Below are 22,616 nucleotides of genomic sequence, written 5' to 3'. Positions count from 1 at the left end.
AAAGCATCCTGCAGTGATGATACCTTCTCTTTCCGGTGGTTACGGAGGGGCATCAGGAATACGTCCACTAGATGGCTAAGTCTCCAACACCTAAAATCAGGTGAAATAATTTTCTCTCTGAGATAGTTTACATCATGCTTGACTTTCACTTTACTAAATTAAAYAGAAAAATCTGCTAGAATCCTTCTGTATAAAATTTACTTTCTTTTTTTTTTCTCTCTCTCTTCTCCCCACTTAGTCCGTTATGTTATTTTTTGAACTTCCATGAGTTTTTTAACACTTCTTTTGAAGAGTGGACACCAGAACCGGACATTATTCCAGAAAATAACATATTATCCTACTCCTGCTTGTGATTCCCAATTTAAATTGTAACAATTAGTGTGACATTAGCGGGTTGCTCTGGGATATTGGAATGATTTAATCATCTGCCATGACCTCCAAATCCTTTCCCAATAACTGCATCACAGAACTTGGTTCTCCATCCTGTAGCCTGTGTACTTTGCAGAGATAAATCTTCTGAGAGACTAAGCTAAGCTGATTTTCTTTATAAATTCCAGATCTCAAGTCAGATAAGGCAGACATTTTTCAGAAGGGTGGTACTTCATCTGTAAAACTTGACCGTAGCTAAAATCAGAGAGATGTGATTCAGAGAAAAGGTGATGTTTTGTAAACCGTATAATCTCCTCTCATCTCTCACACATTTTTTTTTATTTTCAAGTAAAATATTTCTGATTTTTGCCCTAAGAGTTGCAGTATAGCCACAGAATATAGCCATAAATTAACTATTTGTATATCTGGTGGAACCTCTGCTGCAGAGGAATCCGACAGAATTAGCCTCACATTCACACATTCCTTATATTTGCAACGGCAGCTCTTTAAAAAGAGGAATATATTTCTGTGCATGCAGACATTGATGTGGCTAGAATCTGATCTCAACTGAACTAGGTTAAATCTAGAGTAACAGCACTGATTGTGTAGCTGTTACTCTAGGTTTACACAAGCATAGTTGAGATCAGAATCTATCCTGAAATCTCAGAAGTGCTATATTGCCATAAACAGAGCATATTGTTTACTAGAAGTTTGCACATTTGTTTATTTGTTGAGAGTTATTGAGAATAACACAAAGGAAACTGGAAAGTTTATCCATTTCAGGAACGTCCACAGAATTTCCAGAAAATCTACAACAGTTTTAAAGAAAGGATATAGAGAGTAATTTGGCAGGCTCTTCTAGGGGATGCCTACGCACTCGGCTGCAGGCAGATGCAAGCTTGCTGTTCCTCAGCTCCTGGCCAGAAGCCAATTGTCCATTAGTGATGCTTGTGCTAGAAATACCAAGCCCTGCCAAATATTTTTATTATCTGGGATCGAATATAAGAATGAGCAGTCTATGATGACAGAGGATGTAGTTTCAATGTTTTAGCAGTATTTTTTTWAAAAAAAGGTCTTAAATACTCTGGTGCTTGGGAGCGTATGGGAGAACTCCCAAAACAACAACAAAAAAGCACAAACGTATGTAGTTAACATCAGCCCTTAAAACCAAGCCATGGTATACCTGAAGTTGCATATATATTCTTTTCCATATCAGTGGTCCTGGAAGTCATTTATTTTTATATCGTGTTGCTGTTACATTCACTAAATCCTTCTGACTATAAACAAAACACATATGTTTGTTACTACATACAAAAATATTCATACTATTTAATGTGTTATTTTAAATACCTCCTGCATATAAAATAATTGTCTCAAAATGCTTCACTTGGCTTATTTATTATTCTTTCTCTGTTTTCCATGTATGGCTTGCTTATGTAGATTTTCCTCTTGTCATGAAATCAGATCAGCTAGAGATGAAATCATTATTAAGCAGTTCATTTTTAATCCATATCCCCAAAGTTAGATTTTGACTGTACTTACAAGTAGCTAGCTTTAATAAAGGTGGCTGAAGTATTTTCTAGTGAGTAATTTTGGAAATGCTCCAGAGAACAAACCTTTCCCAAGAATGTATCAAAAGGTGACTGAAATCATAAATAGGGGAAAAAACAAAATTGTCACGATAGTTTCACAATGTTTTCTGTTGGTTATACAAAAATATGGTACTTTCATTATTTTCATTTCAATTTGCAATATGTTCAGGCTTGGGTTTAACATTAATGTAACATGAAATCCATTTTGCCTATTGTGTAGTATTATACAGTTCCAAACATACTTTGAAATTATCACAATAAAATCTTAAATCAAAATAAATGAAAATAACTATTTAAATTAATGCCAAGTTCACACAGACAACACAACAACGGTTCCTTTGGTAAATTGCTGTGATGAATGAATCAGCATGACCAAACAAAACCCAGGCTCAAGCAGAGCTCTGGCTGTCAAAAGGGCAGTTTCTCTGGGATTTCCTGTGGCACAGATAAGCAAGCTCAGACCTGAACAACATCCACTCTGTGTGCCTTTTCTGACCTTGCAATCTTTTTTTTTTTAATATACGTTTCCACCTCTTTTATTATGGTAGCTTTTTCCTACACTGCTTGTTTTGTTCCTGCCATTCCTTGTCCCATTCCCTTTCCATATTCTGCCTCCTTCTCCCTGCCTGTTTCCATCTCCTTCCSTCTCACCTGGTTGAGTGGGTGTCAGGAGCGGGAAAGGTCCCAGGCCAGCCCTGAAGACCTGCGGACGGGGCTGYGGGAGCCTGGGGCTGCCGGCCCCTCGCAGGGGCACCTCCGCTCCTGCCTTCAGCCCTGGCAGAGCAGAAGGCTGGGGCTGGCTCTGGCACGTTTCCTTAATATGCAAGGATTTGGACTCGAGGAAGAAAAATGAAACAAGTGGCTTTAATGAAAATTGTTTTGGCATGATATGACTCAAAAGCCCTTGCRTTAGCTTCCCTTTGCCCATGGTTATTTTTGTGCTGGTATCTAAAACAGGCACATTCGAGTCAATTAGTAAGCATAAATCACAACTGTCTTTGGGAGGAATAACTTATCCACTGGAGACTCTTTAGATGTGTAACTAATAAGAAGTTGTCAACTTATATTAATTTTTACACATCTCAGCCACATCAGAGATCTAAAGGCAAAATCTGGTGTTCAGAAAGATGACATGGAGTTGAGGACTCCATGGGGACTTAATCAATGCATACATTGCATTGATTATAAATAGTTTTTCATTGTGGCAGACTACTGATGAGATTTTTCTCCTTGCACAACTCGAAGAGTAACGTGTAGGAGAAAGCATAATAGAATGGAAATTGCATCTGCAAAAGACAAGAGGTAGTTGTAATATTTTGCAAAATACTGCTCAGTGAACTGAAACATCTCCCACAAGATGAGTTCTCTGACTGAAGGATGAATCTAATGTAAACAAATGTAGGTTACTTTCAGCCACAAGAACATGGATTACTTACGAAAGGCTGCAATCTGATCTCAGTTACACCTGAATGGGTTCTGATGCTGGCACCATATTTAGACTATATCCTGAGGAAATTATTGCCTTTTTCTGCAATAGTGCAGTAACGCAATTTTCAAGAGAAACGCATACAAAGTATTTTTAAGAATTTTTTTCTTTACAAAATGAACAGAAAAACATCAAATATTCAGAGTAAGAACTTCCAGCTGTCTGTATGATACCTGGAAGCAGCTCTTCCAGATCTCTGTTTTTGCATCYGGATTATGAATGCATGCAGCATGGGTACATGCTTCAAGGGGGCTGGCAGAAAATGCTGAGGCTGGGTCCTATGTTTGACTCGGGTGAACTGCGATGGAATGAGCTGAGGGTATCCACAGACTTTCAAAGCCTGTGGCCCAAGGCCAACAGCTTACATAACCCGGTCCGTGCCCTCCACCACCACAGGTCCTGGGCTTGTGATAGCCCAAATCAGTATTTATAACTGTGGTGCCATTGCGAATCAGTACATCAACAATCTCCAAGTTTTATCAGTGGGAAATCAAGGCACAGATAAATCTAACTTACTTTGAAGTCACACAGATAATCTCAAGATAAAGGCTAGTCACAACAGAAAGGCTCATTCTTTGTTTAAAATAGAGTGGCAATTTTGATATGGGACAACATATCCTTTTGAGTCCTTAAAAAGGTCCTCCTGCAGTTGTAATGCCCTTTGCTACCTATTTTGTAATCTTATCTCCACTGTGCATTTGCTGTAACTTCTACTAGCAATTACTACCTTTCCCTTAGATTATCTGCTTGAGAGACTCTGCCTAACAGTTATCCAAGTTTACTGAGGCCTGCTTTTTTTTAAAAAAAATAGGCCATTATCTAATCTTTTGCTACTCTTTTTTTTTTCTTTTCCCAAAATATAAGGATCTTTGAATCTGCACCAAGATTCTTTCCTAATTTCCTCTATGTCTTTATGAATTTTAGAACATGTATGCATTGTCTTCAAACACAAGGCAACAGCTTTTCACATTTTTTTCTTGTGTGTCTCTCCTAAAGAAGCTACCATTTCTTCTTCCTTTTTCAGAGACTGCAGATAAGACTTCATACTGCTTACATATGAAGACTTTTTTTTTTTTTTCTGTTTATGTCCATTCCCTTGGTTTTGGGTACAGATATCGCAGATATTTGCAGACTATTCTGGTATTTTTTTTCATCTCTCCAGTTAAAGTTTCCCTTTCCCCTCCTTCCCTGTACCCTAGCCTTACTACTGAGTCACACTTATTTTTACTTACTTCTAGGCTTTTCTTATAGTCCCTTCTTCTCAGTTTAGTTTGAAGCTCTTCTAGCCTTAGCAACGTCACCGCTGTTKGCAATGGTTGGTTGGTGGGTGATTATATTGAAAGGCTTTGCTGTTCATGTTCTTAAACTGGAAACAATGATAGAAATCTGCAGCTACTTTRTGCTTTGGCTGCCAAAATTAACATTGCTCACAGATGTGGTATATTTATGTATATTGTTCATGTAAAGATAACCGACAGTCTCAGAGGATTTCTGAAATATTCCAGACACCTGGCTTTGAAAGTCAAGTACAATTTAAAATTTTGGCCTAGATCCAGCATGYACTCCATATTGCTAGAGCTTACAGGAACAGTTTCAGACTATTCAGCTTTGTAAGGATGTTTTGGGGATAAAAAGACCTCTTTGGACCTCTCAGGTCCTCTTTGGACCTCTTGCTGGTCCAAAGCACATCTCAACCTCAGCCTAGCCATGCTCGCAAGATACAGACAAGAAAAAAATAAAGGAAAACGAAGTTACACAGGGGCTGTGCAAGCCTGTTTTACATTCACATGTTCCCGTAGAAACTAAATAAAAACAAGACACAAAATAATGCTTCCAGAGCCTGTTAACCACAGAAGGAAATGCAGCTGGCAGAAAATAAAGCCTGAACTTGAGTCCTGTCAGTGGATTACTGTCAGTAATATGCCARTGCTACCCCACAGAGCAGTTAGTGGTGACAACTCTTTCTCAGCAATGAGGGGCTTAGAAAACTTGCTGCCAAAATCAGCATTTTTGGCAGCCCAGACATGTCATCTGGCGTTGAATCTTCAGAGATCAGCTAGGGTTGGCTTTGGCACCATGGAATTCCACGGGTTGGCTTTGCACATGTGTTTTTGGATACTCATTTAGCATGGATGTTACAGAAAAGTGCACGTAACCGCCAAGAGTGTGGCTTTTGAGAGGAATCAGAAAGTCAGACATAAATGGTCTGTTGTGGGAGCTTTCCCAAAGGCTAATTTAAATTCAATGACATTAGTCTCCCTAGCTTTCCTGTATAGCCAGTGGAGTAAAAAAGGCTTTTTGAAGCTCTGAAATGTCTTCTGGTGAAAACTGTTTCTCTTTAACTGTAGAAGGAAGCTAAGCGGATGGCAGAAGGCTGAAGTTATAACTTAGGTGTACTTGTGAGTAAAGGTTATGGTCACAGCAAGGGGATTTTTTCTAATATTTTACGTATGAAAACACAGTCATTGTGTATCRGTAACTGCCTCCCTTTGAAGGCTTTTTCTCCTTGAAGTACACTGCACACTTATTGCACTGCATAAATATATTCAAGAAGCATCTATAATAGGGTAAAAGGCCTAATATAATGTGAGCTATTATAATACTTCCTACCCCAAGAAATCAAAACACTTTGCAGCTGTTGATGATCAAGTTCCACAACATTGCTTGGAGTCAGATATTAAACTAGGCATTACCAAAATACCATTACGTAGTATTTCTGGTTATAGATGGAGTCATAAATTCTGTCTTACAGTTTCCTGCACATACATGAAGTTTCTTTTTTATTTCTTGTACAAGTCTGTTCAAACTCCTCTGACAGCATCRGGAAAGAGAAACGTTCCTTATCAGAAACATAAGGCCTGTCCCACTCTGCTTTATATCAGTGTACTGAAACACTTGAAATTTGTGACATCAATCATTTCTGGTGACAGCTGCAGTTGGTCCATCTGGGTGCAGTTAATGGACAGAAGTATTGTGTTTCCTCTGACTTTGATAAAAATGCTCATTCCAACACCAGGAGTGTTTGAAGTACCTTAGAAAGTCATCTTTATCTTTTTATATTTAGTCTCTAGAGATGTACATGAATTTCTCCCTTTTACTGTATCTGTCCTCCTCCCACCACAACGATGCAATATTAATTGACTAAGCTGACAGCAGCACACATATTGTGTTGCAATGTCACAGCCTTTAGTGAATACATCTTTAAAGAAAAAAAACCACTACATTATGCTTTTAGGGCACAATTAAATTAGTTACTTGATTTTCTGTAAGAGAGAAAATAAAATCCTAAACACTCCTACTTCAATGACAAGATTTTTCATCTCTCCTGAAAATTATTTATTTTTTCAAGTAAGGGTTTGGAGATAGTCAGAGATCTACTCAGAAACACAAAAACTTAAAAGATCACTCAGATCATGAGTCCTTGGCTGTCACTTACAAATCACTTCAATTATCCACTGCCTCTTAGTGAAATCATGGATTAATCTTACCATGATTTTCCTACTATGGACAAAGTAGCCTGAGCTCATCCATAATGCCAATTAAAGATAAGAAACAAAGTGCTCCTTTTCTGCCAGTGATACAGTCCTCTTATTTCTAGGATAAATGATCTGCATCTGCATTACTGAGACAACAAATAATCTTTCAGTTTATCCACAAGAGAAAGTCACTGAGACAATATTAAGATTTAATATATATTTGAAAGTCTGRGTCTCTACCAAGGATCAGGTACTGATTTTGTTTTCTGTTTTTGTCAGCTGATCACTATATGTTATTTTTCTCACCTTTAACTCATAGGTAATAACTTTCCTCTGGAAAAAAGTTTCCTCTGCAACATTTCTATTTTTAATGAATTGCATGGTGAATGCAGGGAGTAGCCTGTGCTCTGCAAATTGAGCTCATCACTCCCAGGTGACAAAGAAACAATACYGCTTCTCAGCCTCAATAACAAAAAAAGGCACATTCACAAAAATGTCATCATAATGAAATGTATCCTGCATAGTAAAGCAGAGGACATATCTTCACTGATAATGAAAACTCACGTGATTCTGTGATTCTTGTGTAATTGTCGAATACTAATTCGTGTTTGAGGAATGCCTTCCTATGCAAAGCCTGTACAAGAGTTACAGAAAATACTCCAATAATTCTGTGTTATTTGAATAAGTCTAATTTGACACTAGTATATATGAGATGCAGGGAGAGATTTGCTTATGCTTTTAAAGTATATGAAAATATCATAGGAGTGACAAGATAAAATCATAATTGTGCATGATGATGATGAGAGTTTTAAAACTTCCTTCTATTGAATTTCTCTATTATTAAGCAATTAGAAAACATCAAGAATGTGCCAAATAAACAGCAGGCTGATCCTTCTGACTTGCTTCACAAAGATTTTTCTCCATTGAGCATACAAGAAGCAGGGTCTGACAGTCTTGCAGAACAGGCAACGCGAAGTCTTATCACTCTCTTGGACTTAGGTGCCATGACAGGCACATGATTGGGTTAGGAATTCATCACTAGGAGTCTCAATACAGCATAGAGCACTTAATAATGGTAGTTTTATCGATGGAGCATTGACGAGAATTCATTTGCTCTAATACAAAATGGTAATACCAACTGCCAGAATGCTAACCCTATAATAAAATTATTGGAAAATAAATTACAAAAATATAGCTTCTACATATCTGTGACATTTTTTAAACTAGACACAGACTCCACCTAGAATTAAATTTTATGATAGACCTTGTGGATGTGGGGTAAAGCATTGTTACTGAGAAAAAGATATTTTCCTAGGGTAAGGGAAGAAGCTTGTTTTCACAACCGATAGGAAGTAGGTGTCKTTGAAAGCAGATTGTCTTTAGATTAAGTATGAATTAATAGGTGGAACTATTAAAAGACAAAAACATAAAAGCATTCAAGAATAAAAATGACTGTTTTTAGAAATTGCAGTCATTTCTGACATTTTACTGTATTTTTTTTTCCTGTAATGGGAAAGAAACTTTAAGAAAATTATATATCACAAATGTAGCAACAATAATAGCAGCACATCTAAATATATTTTTAAAATATGAAATGATATACAACACAACATTGTAAACAAATTAGCTTATCTCTACAGAACATATGGATCATAGATAGCTTTCACTGCAACATGATCATTTTGCTTAAATTGCAATACAGTGATTATCTATGCTTGAAAATAAACAGGGGAAGAGAGGCAAATGCATTGAAAAATAGATCGACTCTCTCTCTAATATATAGACAAAAAGATAAGGAGGGGAGATGAACTGAAAGGAAATTTCTCTTCCCCAGCGTACACAAATTGCAATTGCAAACATCATTCACTTGCCTTCATAAATGTTAGCTTAGGAAAACGGGGTCTGGAAGGATTTCAGGCAATAGTCAAGTACATTCACTTCTGCCTTAAGAAACAGTATCAGAGAAGCAGTTAGGAATGAACATACCCCCCCTTTGCAAACACCTCCTTCAGGAGGATCTGGTCTTGACTGACATACCTGCATGTTAGTAGTAGTAGCTACACCATCATTTTAATAACACTGTTCCCTCCATGGCTTAAATCAGAAAGAATGTTAGTTCTGGCACCGAAACGGAGGGAAAGAGAGCTTTGTTTCCCTTCCACCAAGGTTTAGGCAACAAGACTGTCTGGGAAAAGGCTCAAGATTTCATTTGCTCTAAATACTCAGTTAAAAGCACTGGTTTTCAGTGATTTTGGTGCCAGTTAAAAAGAGAAAAGAGGAYGAAAGTCCAAAATAGTCTGGTCTGAGGCTCTATCTATTGCTATAAAACCCTCTGCTCCAAGTGCAAAAGGCTAATTGAGCTGCTCCAGGCAACCGTGCTACTTATCTGAGTTAATTTATTTTGTGGTATATTCTTGCCAACAGCTATGAGAGAAAGCAGTAGAAATCTTTTTGCTTCTGCGAAAGGACATTTTATCTTATGCAAAGGGCAGTGTTAAGGCTCAGTGGAAGGGGCACGCATCGGTGGCATCAGCCATGCGTGGAGAGTTGTGAAGAAGGTCTCTAAGGTTTTTTTGGTATTGGTGAGCATTTTGGTTTTAGTGTCTATTGCTATTAACCTTCCAGGAGCAAAGCTCAAATAAATACACTGAACTCAAAAGACTGTCTCTGGTAGGGCTAAATGATGGTTTCAATTAAATGTGTTGATTGAGCTGACCTGATTGAAGAAAGCATCTTCCCACTTGTCTAGAAAAGGTCTATATGATATAATTTGGCTCTAGCTTGCCAGGGAAATACAGAAGTTCCTAGACTGTCATCAGAAAAAATTATATGGACAGGACAGCCTCTCTGTGTGCCAGAGCTGCTTTATGTTAACAGAGTTGTTTCACATTAATGATGGTTTTTAAATCAATGTAGTTAAGCTGGTGCAAAAGCTGTGTGAATAGTCTTACTCCTTAAAAAAAGGGGGGGCTTAAAAATATTAAATAAGCCATTTTAAATTAGTCAAAGCAGACAGAAAATTTAAGTTAAATTAAAACAATCAGTACACATCTCTGCCTGGTTAATCTCATGTTTTAGTAAARAAAACACTTCAATTGGCACTTAACTTTTACTAATATCTTTGTCTTATCAAATTGATTGCATCTGTCTCGATCCTTCTCTTCTCCTCTCCCCTACCAAATGTAGACTTCATTAGGAGAAACAAATAAGAAGATACTTTTTCCAGTTAATTAAGTTGCTCTACAGAGGGAAGGAAAATATATTTGTATAAGGAAAAAAAAGAATGCAYTTAACATAATGGTAATAGAAACTAGTAATTCACAATAAAAAGCTCTTCTCCACTGTATCTGTTCAGTTAGTATTAAAATTAGAGCTATATATTAGGTAAGGCCAAGAGTCATGGTCCTTTTGTCTACAAAAAGGTGACTTCTTCAGCAACTTTGGGATACCTCTATTTTTTCAAAATAAATATTAATATTCTTACATTTTGCTTTTGTACTGATTGCCTGTATAGGTGACAGAATTCTGCCCACAGCCCGGTCCTCCAAAATCTATGAAGTCCATATTTAAGTAAATGTATAAAGTGTTTGATATGTTGACTTTTACCCATGCATCCAGTGAGGGCATATGCTGAGATGGAGACACATAGAGGTAAGGACACAATCTCCAAGAGCCATCTGCTGCTGTTGTCCATATTTCTGATCTGTGAATCAGCAGAACTTGATGCAACAGGTCCTTGAGTAAGATAAAAGCTGCTCACTGTAGTTCAAACTGTGGAGGACCTAGCTTCCAAGGAGCTCTAAAAAGCAGCATGCTGTTCAGCTATAGCTCACAGGCCCATCCTATGACCTTGTGTGGCACAGTCATGAGAAAGCAGATAAGGGAGAGTAACATCTATCTATGGTTACCTGAGCTGCACAGGGAATATCTCATTCTGGATATATTGCAGAGGAGATGACCCACCACATGACCAGAGACTTCTTCACAGTGGATTGGTACTTCTGTCTTACTGCAAACTCTGTTTAAGAGCGTGGCTGCATTGGAGCCAGAGCACTCTGCACCTTGCAATATTGAACTCATGAATTAAAAACATCATTCAGCTTTCTACTGCTTGTTGCAAACAGTAATGTAAAAATCAGGACATAGGCTAATGGGGACAACAAGGCTACAATCCAGTAGGATGAGCCGCCAGTTAAAGCTCCCTGAGAGGGCAGACCTTACTGGAGCTGCAGCGTGGTATCCCAGCCCCAGCCCGCACCCTTTTGTGTGCATGAGATTCTCCCACGTGCTACATGGCTATGGAGCAGGACAACACCTCTGACCCCAGCTCAGAAGACTCAGGAAGTCTTATTTTGCTGAGGAAAAAGAGGAAGAATAAGTGCTCGCTTTCCACAGCTCTCCAAGAAGAGGATTGGGATTGCAGATTGGTGGTACCATTGGTGTATGATAATGACTATGCAAAGACTACGAAAATCTTTATTAAAACTGCATATACTGAACTCAGAGATTGTGATGCATGCAGTGAAAAAGCAGCAAACAAGCCAAAGCTCCTTCAGAAGCTCCAGTTTTACCACCTTGTTCATAATCACAGTTGCATGCACTTTGAAGCAGTCACTAAAATGCAACCAATTAATGATCATAGTAAATATCTGCTGTTCCTAGAACTACCTTCGGCTTCTATAATCATCTAGCATAATCATCTGCATAATCCTGATCGCACAAATCCTTATGCTCCTGCAAGAGGATAGCAGCCATGTGGAAGGAAGGGTGCAGGATCTAGCCTTTTTTATTTAAGACARCTGCACAGTTTTAAAATGCATCCAGTTAATTCAGTATGCTGTTTCACTGCATTGAGTTATAAACAGGCAATGGAGTGTACCTGCTCAGATGTAGTTGTTAAGGAGATGTGTACGTCTGGCTCTCTGCCACAGTGAAAACAGTTTGTTTTCTTTTTCAGTCCAATTTGGATTTGAMTGTCAGCACTCTTGTAAACACTGAAATCCAGGTCAATTAAAGTTATGTATGACAACTGACCACAGTATTTGCCCAGTGCTGTAGCCAGTAAGTACGCCTTTCCCCAGGAATATTCAATTAATCGATCACAGCTCCAAAGCCATACATCTGCCTATTTGTTTTCCATTCTGCCTTACCACTGTTTCAGTCCTTTGTTTAAGAGTCACTAACCCTCCCTGCCCCCCAAAAAAGGAGTACAAGCATGCATATGGCACAGCAGCAGTTCATGCAGCTTATTTAAATCTTTTAAATTAAAAATATTCAAGAAGGAGGCAATGTTTTAAAGGTCAGGCCTTTCCCTCATTGACAGAAGWCCCAGCTGTATCACCAGTTTTAGCAAAGACAATTGTTTTCCATCAGACTTTATAAGTAAAGATATTGATTTTGTTTTAATGACTGTATGCAGATAAAAAAGGCAGGTAGGTTTATGAAAAAGACACTAACCTGCTTGATAGCAGCAGTTTTTAAATTTATGCAGTTAAATGTACAAATAAAAGACCCAAATGCTTGGTGATCTTTCTCTCCCAAATCCTTATTGTCCTATGCTTACAAAAAGGATTTCTGTTTTCAATTTCCCTGAATATCTGAATCAAAATCTCCTGTTTTCTAATTCCGCATACTTTGTGCACACTGCAGCAACATTCTTTCCTGATATAATCTGTGTTCCAGATAGTTTCCTTCCAAATAATTAGCTACATCAGGATTTCTCCATAGCAAATCAATTGTTGATAGCTTTGGCTCAGCCAAATATARGCTTTAGCATCATGACATGCCTCTCAAAAGAAATCACAAAAATGGCAAGTGACTATTACAGTAAGTATCTCAAAAATAAATTATACTCCCTTATATCACGTGGCCCTGTGACTCTGGTTTTACCTTTTAYCCTTTCAATATATTCTCCAAAGACAGAATGAAGAAAAATATGCTCCAATTAATCTTCAATAAGCTGTAATTCCTAACAAGACTTTTCTGAAATTGGTACCATTCAATCTGAGGAAGGTTGGCAAAGTCTGGTCCAGGTACAATRTAAGTAAAATTTTCAAAAAATTAAAATAGTGATTATAACAATAGGTTCCTTAAATTAATGAAACACTTCAAGCAGGCCAGCCAATCAAGGTAAATCTACTGGGGTCACTAACACTATAGTGATTTTGGCAAGGAAGGAAGCAGTAAGTAGAAAAAAAGTGCCAAGTCCAGAGAAAAGCTGAGCTTTCTGAATTCACTGTGGGGAGGGTGTTCTACATTTTTCAGGAATGGTTCAAATGTTATATCTCCTCTTTTAATAAAAATTTTTAGAAAGTAAATTTCGTGAGACTTCTGGAAATACGTGCCATTAAAAGCATCAAATGAAGTATTTCACTTTTACTTCATAAAGTTATACCTGAAGAGAAACAAACCTTCCCCTAAGATTAAACAGAAAAGCCTGGTTGCAATGGGAAGTTTATTCACCATTTCCGAGCAGGCAATTCCAAGCATACAGTGACCAACTGAAATTACAACTAACCTCAAGCAATGAAGTTATTGCAGGAGTATTGAGCTACTCCTGGTTAGCCAAGTCCTCATGACAGACAGCATTCATTTCTAGACCAATACAACTGCAAAGCAAACGTTACTTTTACTTGTTTTCATTCTCTCTCAATATTTGTGAACAGATTTGGTCACCTTACTTTGAGTTTTAAATAAAATAAGTATCGTCCCCTCTCATTTAAAGTTTTCATGCAGTAACACATTATTATATTATCAGTTTATGGCTATAAATGTTTATATAGCATTGCTAAGCATCCTGTCAGCAAATCTCATTCTCTTCCTCCCTGCCCCCCAACTCCCATCACTCCAGGAAAACGCATTACTTTTTTCCTCAGGGATTTTAATATAGACCTTATAGGCCTGTGAAAGGAACTGTAGCAAGGCTGGGGATGTTCTTCAGTGCTCAGGTAAGTTTGCTTGCATGCCCCCTACAAAGGAGCTGGGTTACCAGAACAATTGAGAGTTTTATATAGACATCGGCCTTCCTTCCACCTCTAAAGAGTCAGTTGTGCGCGCTGAAAGCACCTGCGTGAGCTATTGCTGTGTACAGACCCGAGAGTAAAAGCCAAGGCTAAGGCTGCATTGAAAACATTACACTAACGCTATGCTGCTTGCATGTCTCACTTGTTACATGATCCCGCACTCAGAAAGAGGAGATGCTATTCAATGACTGACAACAGATACTTTTTAAAACATTTTTTTCCTCTTTTTATTTGTTTTTCCTGATGGTTGCTACAAGCAAAGGAGGTACTCAGAAATGTACCTGCGCAATACAAATACAGGCAGCAAACTAAGTTGATGGCATGAAAGGTGTATCTGAGAACACAGAATTGACAGAATCAGAGTCAGATTTTGTTCGAGTAGTTTTTAAGATACTCTCAGCAATGATATTGTCATTAGGAAATAGTTTAACTTTCCCATTCTGACCATGTTTTGGTTCATTTATAGGTTCCAGGAAAACCACCCTTTTACCAGTGCTAGCCTTCTTCTCATCAGCAGGCAGCTCTGGAGGTGGTGTGGAGTTCAGTATGGATGAATGGGCACTGCTTTGGTTCAGCTTCCTCTTTCTCTTTTTTGTCTTACACTGACATGGACATGGGGTCAGATAGAGATAAAGCAGTACTAAAATAATACTGGCTACACAGGCAGCAAGGGTGGTGAAAGCTGTGTTAAATGCTTCATGAGCATGGGACCTGTTCACCGTGAAATTGCTAACATTTATTCTAACCTCTATGGTTTCATTTAGGAGTCTCTTCTTATTTATTGCAATGCAGGAGTACAGCCCGGAGTCCTCTAGCTGGGCATCCGTTATCTCCAGGCTCCCATTGTGAAACACCCTGAAGTTGTCAGTCTCCCTGTCTGGCTCCAGCAATCGATTGTCTGGACTAACCCAAACGAAGTACGTGCCTGCATCGCTGATTCTGCTGTCACAGTGTACAACCAGCCTGTCGCCAACCTGCGCATCATGAATAAACCCAAAGGCTTGGAAAGAGCTGTTGATGGTGCTTTCAGAGCAATTCAAAAAGTTGTCGTGTAGTAAAGGCAGTTTATTGTAGCCTCTTGGATCTGATCGTAACAAACAGGCGTACTCGTTTTTGAAGTCCACCACGGAGYTGAAGTGCCTCTGATACCAAAAGATTAGCATGGAGTACAGCATACAGTCACAATAAAATGGGTTGCCATGAAGATAAATTCCACTAAGATGTTTGGCTGGCACTGAACTCAGACGTTGAATAGGCATCGACTGAATGTGATTAAAGGAAACGTCCAGCAATACAAGTTCTGTCAGTTTATGTTTTCCAATATACAAGTCCAGAGGAAAATGTGAGATTAAGTTATAGCTCAAGTACAGTTTCTGCAATTTGTACAATCCTCCGAAAGCTGAAGGCTCGATCTGCATTATCTGATTGTTGTAAAGCAAAAGCACTTCCAGGGCCCTCAGCTCCTGAAATAAAGGGCTGCCCAGTGTCCTCAGGTTGTTGGATGACAAGTCTAGGTACTTTAAATTTGGGGTTGTGGAAAAACTTCCAGTGATAATGCTGCTAATGCTATTATGATTGATTATTAAGGTGTTCAGTTTCTCAAACAGTACTGGCACCCATTCAGGTTCTAAAAATCCAATTCTGTTATAACTCAGATCCAGTCTTTTCATACATTTGTACAGATTTCCTGGCACCCTGGAGAGGTTCTTATTGGTACAGCTTACGATATCACTGGCACAAATGCAGGCTGTTGGACACATCCCCGAGGCATTGCCACAAACACTCATGGTAAAAACCAAGAGGCATGCCAGTCCTTTGGAGTTCAGTTTGAAAATGCCAAGYCGAGTAGGAATTGTCCGGCAATTTAAAGACATTGTGGCTGTCCCTTAGTTTTGTCCCAGTGCTCCTTGTCAGAGATTGTACGTGTAGTTAGTTTTGCACTAATCGCTGTTAAGAGAGGAATACAGAGGTACAGCATGTTAACATTTAAGATTCATGACTTGCCTGATTTCTTATGCATGGCTTTTGAACAAATAAAGTGAATTAATCCTCTCTGTTTCACACGGTTAATTTTGAAATCTAATTCATCTCAAGTRACGGTTTTATTTTTATATAAACACAAAATTCTGCACTCATCTGTAAATATTCACATTACAGACATGATTTTCCTCTCCAAAAACTGTAACCATTCTTCAGTCTTGAACTATGGAATGCAATTTCTGATAGATCATAAAAAAACAACCTCAGAAATGCTCATCTATGGAGCTTTACTGTGTAATGGCATCCCCTACCTGTTTCCAGGCTATTCTAGAAATGAAACTTCTGATGCAGAAAAAAGAAATGTCTTATCTAAGAATGCTCTTTTCTTATCTAATGGGGAGCAGTTACATGTGTTTCTTCCCAGTCAGAAAATGTCACACATTTTCAAGCACAGAATTTTCTGACTACTTAAGTCTTTAAATGTCACATGAGTTTTTCTTCTCTCTTTTTTTTTAATTCAGTAACTGATAGTGCAAGTAGTAATAGTCTATTTTTAAAGTTATTCAAGACGTCCTTTGGAATATTTTGTATTCTGTTATTTTTACCTTTGTCAAAATAATTGTTCAGGATAAAATTTTTTATGTCTGGTGTCTACCTCAAGCAGAAGTTTTCGGAAATTTCAGTTAGAACGAGTCAGTCATTTCTCAACACTTAATAAAGGAGGAAAATATTTTGTTCATACTTAAATAATAAGAACAAAACCAACCATACACTTCCCTGATAATATTTTAGTGTCACTATGGTTTGAAGCAGGGACTTGAAATTTGGCAGAGTAGTTATTCTGTGCTAAGAGATATGCTTTTTGCCATCTCCTAGGAAAATGTACACATAATTAGCACAATAATGAACATTTCTGTTCACTCTCGCTCTCCCTAGATACCTGTTAAGAGTTTGTCAGTAAATTCCCTGGTGAATCCACATGCATTGATTATCCTCATCCTTTTATAGCTCTAAAATGATATTCAGCTCCTACATATTAACCTCATACTCATTTCTTGAATGTTATTGACCCATTGGGACAGTACTTGAGCAGCACAGCCCTGGCAGCCATGCTGCTGTTCTGCCCAGCAGTTCTGGGCTGCTGCTGCTGCTGACTATGTCCAGGAATGGGGAGACTGGACACTGCAGGAAAGCTACAGGAAGAACGAGAAGAAGAAAGCAAGCTAAAACAGGGGGAAACAGAATAAAAGGAGAAATTGTGCTGTCTGATGATGGGCAACTGATGAAGAAAAGATGAGTCTGGTACAGAAATCTTAAGAGTAAGACTTAAGAGGTAAAGGAGTGCTGGAAAAAAAACAGCCAGAGAAAGGAAAAAAAGAGGGAAGAAAGGGTAAAATCAAGGAAGCAGGATGCTAATCGAGTATTACCATTGTTACTAATGAAGCAACTGAGGACAGTGTGGGTTAGAGGCAGCAGGGGTGCAGAAATCAATTGAGGCATATGAAAAGAATGGAAAAGAAGATGGGAAAGTGGTAAAGGACAAGAAGTTTAAGCAGAGAAAGGCAAGAGTTTCGGGAGATGAACCTTAGAATACCCTTCTTGGGAGAATTTGAACTTGCTATTTATCACTGTAAGATTATCTATTCAAGTTAACATGTCATGCACGAAGTTCCACAGTCCTTCTRCTTCTTACTCCTCTTTCCACTTTTCAAGCTGGCAGTCTGTTATCTTCTGCTGACCACAGTCTTCTATTCTTAAGTGGCAGAGGATGCACTATGAATCCAAAGAGCTGAACCTTCTWATGACCCATTTGAAGGAAAAAAACGAAGGCAGCAAGAGCGCAGAAATCTTCTTCCACAAGAATCTTTCTTTCTATCTATCTATTTTTCTATCTTCATAAAGTCTTCTAGGCTTTTAGATCCTACTGAAGTGTCTAATTGTCTATGGAATTCAGCAGGGAGTTAGGAACCAAAAGGGACTGTGGAAGTTCACTCCAAAATGAACTTCTCAGTGGTGCCTTGTGACAGGGCAAGAGGCAATGTGCACAAACTGAAACACAARAACTTCTGTCTGAACATAAGGAGAAACCTCTTCACCATGAGAGTGACTGAGCTCTGACACAAATTGCCCAGAGAGCTTGTGGAATCTCCATTCCTGGAGATATTAAAAGCCTGACTAGATACTGCTCTAGATGGCCCTGCTTGAGCAGAAGGTTGGACTAGATGATCTCCAAAGGGCCCTTCCAGTCTCAACCATTCTGTGAATTATGTTTTCATTATCCAGTCCTAAGACAGCTCTACACAGGTCATTTACACTGTCTAATCAAAACCAAGTAATTTGGGTGTTTTTGCTCTCTTATGGAGACAAGAGACAAAAGCTACTCTAGAAGTTGAATTCTTTGAAAGTACTACAGAAAAGACCATCAGAAAATGATTTTGTTAATCCCAGTATGGATTAGCACAATGTAAACATGCTGAAAGATGAGAAACAAGTATTTAATAACTGCTTAGGTAGTTAATGCAGTCTGTTCCATACATTGAATGAAACACAGTATCTGAAAATGGTCTACCATAAAACTAGGTGATTAAAAATTGAATTATAAACATTGAATTATGAAGCATTATAAAAAGGGGCAAATATCAGTTGCCTTTCCTACTAATGTTTGAATACTTGATTTTGCAACCTCTGCAATCGAATTTTTAATACAACTGCACTTGCAAAAGATGAATGGCACTTTCAAAATCAGATCCTATCCTGAATATAGCTGCAATCCTGGACGCACTCCAAATAGGACATACTAGATCAGTGCCCAGTTTGGGAAGGATTACCAAGTACAATACACTAAATAGCCTTGCATGTTTGTTTCTATCCATATCTACAGTTATCTCACTAGAAACTCTGACCTAGTCTGCAATCAAATCCCAATAGCAGATTTGTGGCGGGTATAAATCAGCATAATACCTTTGTGTTCTAAGCAAAAACAGTCTAAGATCTGAAAATGTATTTTTCCATTTCCAAAGTTTGTTAAAGTTGCCAAATAAGAATTGTTTCAGATAACTTTTCTTGCCAAGCAAGGCAAAGCCACACTAAGGATGTCAATGTAACAGCGTCCACACAAGGCTATTTTGAGAGTACCCTGACAAACAGAAACCTTCCTTGCTATGATCAAGTAAAGACTGCTCACTCAAAGAAGTATCTACATTTTTGATAGATTCTTTGCCTTTTGGAGAGCTGTAGGAGAGTAAATGATACCAAAACACTGTTGCAGTGATATTTGCTCCATCCTTTCGGAATGCCAAAACTTCTGCACAAATTATACAGGGTATTCTGCAACAAGTTCAAGCATGCTGAACATAAATTTTAACATGTGTGATCATTTGCACCCATTCAAAATGACTGAAAACACTATTCTGGGCTTGTATGTGTAGGTGTTAAATAGCCAGAAAGAATAAGACCTGCTGTTGATCTTACATTAAGAGTGGCATATTGTTTCATCCTAATAAAATTACTTCAGATCTTAGAAAAGTATTGTTCTGTGAACTTTATGTATTTTCTCATGAGATATTGCTATTAAACACTATCAGCTAACATGTGCCAAAGACTCTGGCTGTAGTATTTCATTATTTCCAAATGAACTAGGTAAACAGTTTTTTTGATTTATAGTAAAACGAAGGGCACGGTTGAGGGTTTTGTACTTGAATTTTTGAAGAAATAGTATACGTGGTGTTGAAGTGTGATACTTTAAGTTCACTAACAAAGCCAGTACTTGCTGAGATGACTCATCTGTGCAGTAACAAAGCACACGTTTCTTATCTGTTTGAGAAGAAATGCGGGGCATATCCTGCATGCTCCAAAGATTATCTTGTGTTGACAGGAACAGCTCAGCTGGCTACAACAGAGCAAGTTATAGAACAGTTGCGGATTTGGCTCTTGCTTTTGATCTTTTTAATATTTTGGGAAGTAATAAGCGCCCAGAGCTGCTCTAGAAAAGGGGGATGCTCAGCACTGGTTAACATCCTCACCATCATCTATCACCGTAAGATCAAATTTTATCTTTCATTAATTGTTACCATTTTCTCTGGGTTATCTCCCTCATTACTACMACAGAAGTAATCTTGACACCTTTCTTCTTTAGGTATCTCCAGGTTTGTGGCTATTTCTTCCAGGAAATCCTGCATACCAAGCTACCTCTCCCAGCTCATTTGAGTCTTTCTTAAAAATCCTTACGCACCATATCTCCTAGTTTAGGCACTGAATGAGACTGGAGATCAGAAGTCATGTGAGTGCTTTTGCAAACATTACCACTAATATTTTCAATATTAGGCAAATTTGACTGATCGAGACTTTACAGCAGGAATAACATCTTCCTGTACGCTGGTAACACAAACAGYCCCATGCGATTGGAAGCCTTGCTTGGTACTTTCTGCACAGTGAAAATTCAAACACTTGAGTACAAAACCCCTGTACTACAGGAACAGTTAAATTTACAGAATCAAAAGCTCAAGCAGTAGGAAACACCAGAGGTATCGCAGCTCAGCCTCCAAAAGGTCCACATCACTTCAACACCCGCTAGCTGTTTCCCTCGCTAGTGCCACTTCCTCCCTCCCTGCTCACTGTCCTCGCCCTCCGTCTCCCCTCCCAGAGTCTCGCCAGGCCACTTGTCACTGGCTCGCCCACCTTTTCACATTCCCATCACCTCCCAACCCCTGTACAGTTCCTCTCCTCCTTCTTCCAGCCTGGTATGAGATGAATCAAGGCTGTATTAGTTAAATATAATAATACATGAAACAAAACARTGATGGCTAAGGTGTCAACACTGCTTACACGCAGTCCTTTTTGGATGGTATATAACAAATCATTTTATCTTGAACAAGGAAAAAATAATGGCTGTTAAAATGGGAATTCTATTAATTTAAAACAATATTATGCAAGTACAATTATTATTACTTTTAATCTTAACTTTAAGGATCCTGCTTATGTGGTTGAATACAGCCACTAATTACAAACAATCTAGTAGCATCTTAAAACATTAATCTTTGAAAATGTTACCATTACAAGGAAGATCTGTATTAACTTGCCTTCCTGCTGCRTGTGGGGGATGCTGTCAGAGGAAATATCCCCTTAGTGGGACCTCATTCCAGCATCCCAACTCTACTCTGCATTTAACACTCTGAGAGGGAAAGGSACTCTCTGAATCCCGTCTCCATCTGACAGCTGTGCTCAGCATTTCTGACTAAGCAGATCTCGATTATCTGGGCATTATAATCCTGAGATTTAGTAACATGATGAATGGAGAGCAGACTACTATTGAACCACATCTAGGGGATGCCCTGATATACCRGACTAAATCCCTGAACTGGGCTAAGCTCTGCTTGATGCGGGACCCAACAGTGATGAAAAATGGCTTTACATCACCTTTGCAGCATGCTGATCCTTAAGTCAGTCTGGCAAACAGAGTGGTCTCTTTGGCCAGCACCTAGCTGTCATCGCCTCAAAATATAGTGCTAGAAAGCCTGGTGTAATGGAGTAGCCCAAAGCAGATCCCAATCTTATCTTCACTGCTAAAAAACAGTCTATTCTCCTTTGGAATGACCAACCTGTTATATTGCTCTACTCAACTAACACGGCRTACTAACAATCTTTGGTTAACATTAGCACTTAGTGCCAGTTTGCCTCAGGTTAACACTAGAGCATTATTGTAGTACTATTGTATTTTTGTAAAAAGATAGCTAATGTAAGGTGGTTACTGTGATTTATTCTCTGGTTACTTTTTTAGCTGTGGTTACTCTGGTTACCTTTTGTGAAGATAAAAGTGTAGTTTGACTGAAAATCTGATCCATTGGGATAAAGTACATTCATTAACCTCAGCAGCACTGGATTAGGGACAAATTTGCCCAAGTAACCTTAGCTAGATAAAACTATCTTCTCTCACTCATCCCTCAAGAAAGAGAGAATCTCTCTGAAGACATTTTTTTTTTTTTTGCACTCATGATAACTCACATGGCTTAAAGAAAACTGAGACACAGATGAGCAACTGGGTGACGTATTACAGAGCCTGAGTTGGACTAATCAGCAGCAATCTGCCTACAGCAGTACCATCTACACAAAGTCAACAGTCTGCAGCTCTTTTCCCTCTTACAGGAGTACAGAGGAATTACGCTCAGTGAAACAAATGGAAGAAAAGCACAGCGCATCCTTTTTGCCTGGTAACTTTTTAATCAAGCTGCATCCCAGCTGCAACCCTGCAAATACGACTTCAGTTGCTAAGGAGATCATCAAGCAATTAACTGAAAAGCAATTTCCCTATGACAAGCTGTAGTGTCTCTGTCACAGTACCATTAACCAGTCTCCAAGCTATGACAGCTCTCGCGGAAGTTTAGTTGCAATATACCAATTACCGCCCTCTCCAGCCTATCCCGACGGGCTAATCCCAGGGAAACCCTCTCGTGCGTGATGCGGGGCTCCCACGAGCCCCCCGCGGGAGGGTGCGCAGCGGGGCCGCCCGACGGCGCCACTCGCGACGCCGCCCGGGCGGGCTCAGCCCGCTCCGGTGCCCGGTGCCGGTGCCGCCCGCCCTCGCACACCCGCGCCTCTCCTCCCCCTTCCCGCTCCGGATGCACCGCGCCGACCCTCCGCGGCGGGCTGCGGGCTCCCCGCGGCCGCGCAGCGCTCCCCGCCCCGCCGCGGCGCC

General features: G+C 39.1%; 1 protein-coding gene across 1 annotated transcript in view; it reads right to left on the bottom strand.

The window, feature by feature from the left end:
* Nucleotides 1-14,144: 14,144 nt before the first annotated feature.
* The window catches only part of AMIGO2 (adhesion molecule with Ig like domain 2), a 9,154-nt gene continuing 682 nt past the window's right edge, over nucleotides 14,145-22,616 (bottom strand). The window contains exon 2 of the mRNA XM_085313054.1: nucleotides 14,145-15,892. Within this exon, the coding sequence (XP_085169180.1) occupies nucleotides 14,254-15,819 (1,566 nt within the window). The 5' untranslated portion in view covers nucleotides 15,820-15,892 and the 3' untranslated portion in view covers nucleotides 14,145-14,253. The remainder of the gene's footprint in view (nucleotides 15,893-22,616) is intronic.

This window comes from Rhea americana, unplaced genomic scaffold (assembly GCF_003343005.1).
Source record: "Rhea americana isolate MKP2758 unplaced genomic scaffold, rheAme1 scaffold_375, whole genome shotgun sequence".
Lineage (NCBI taxonomy): Eukaryota > Metazoa > Chordata > Aves > Rheiformes > Rheidae > Rhea > Rhea americana.
Note: the sequence above shows the minus strand (reverse complement) of the source record. Positions and strands in the feature narration are given on the sequence as shown.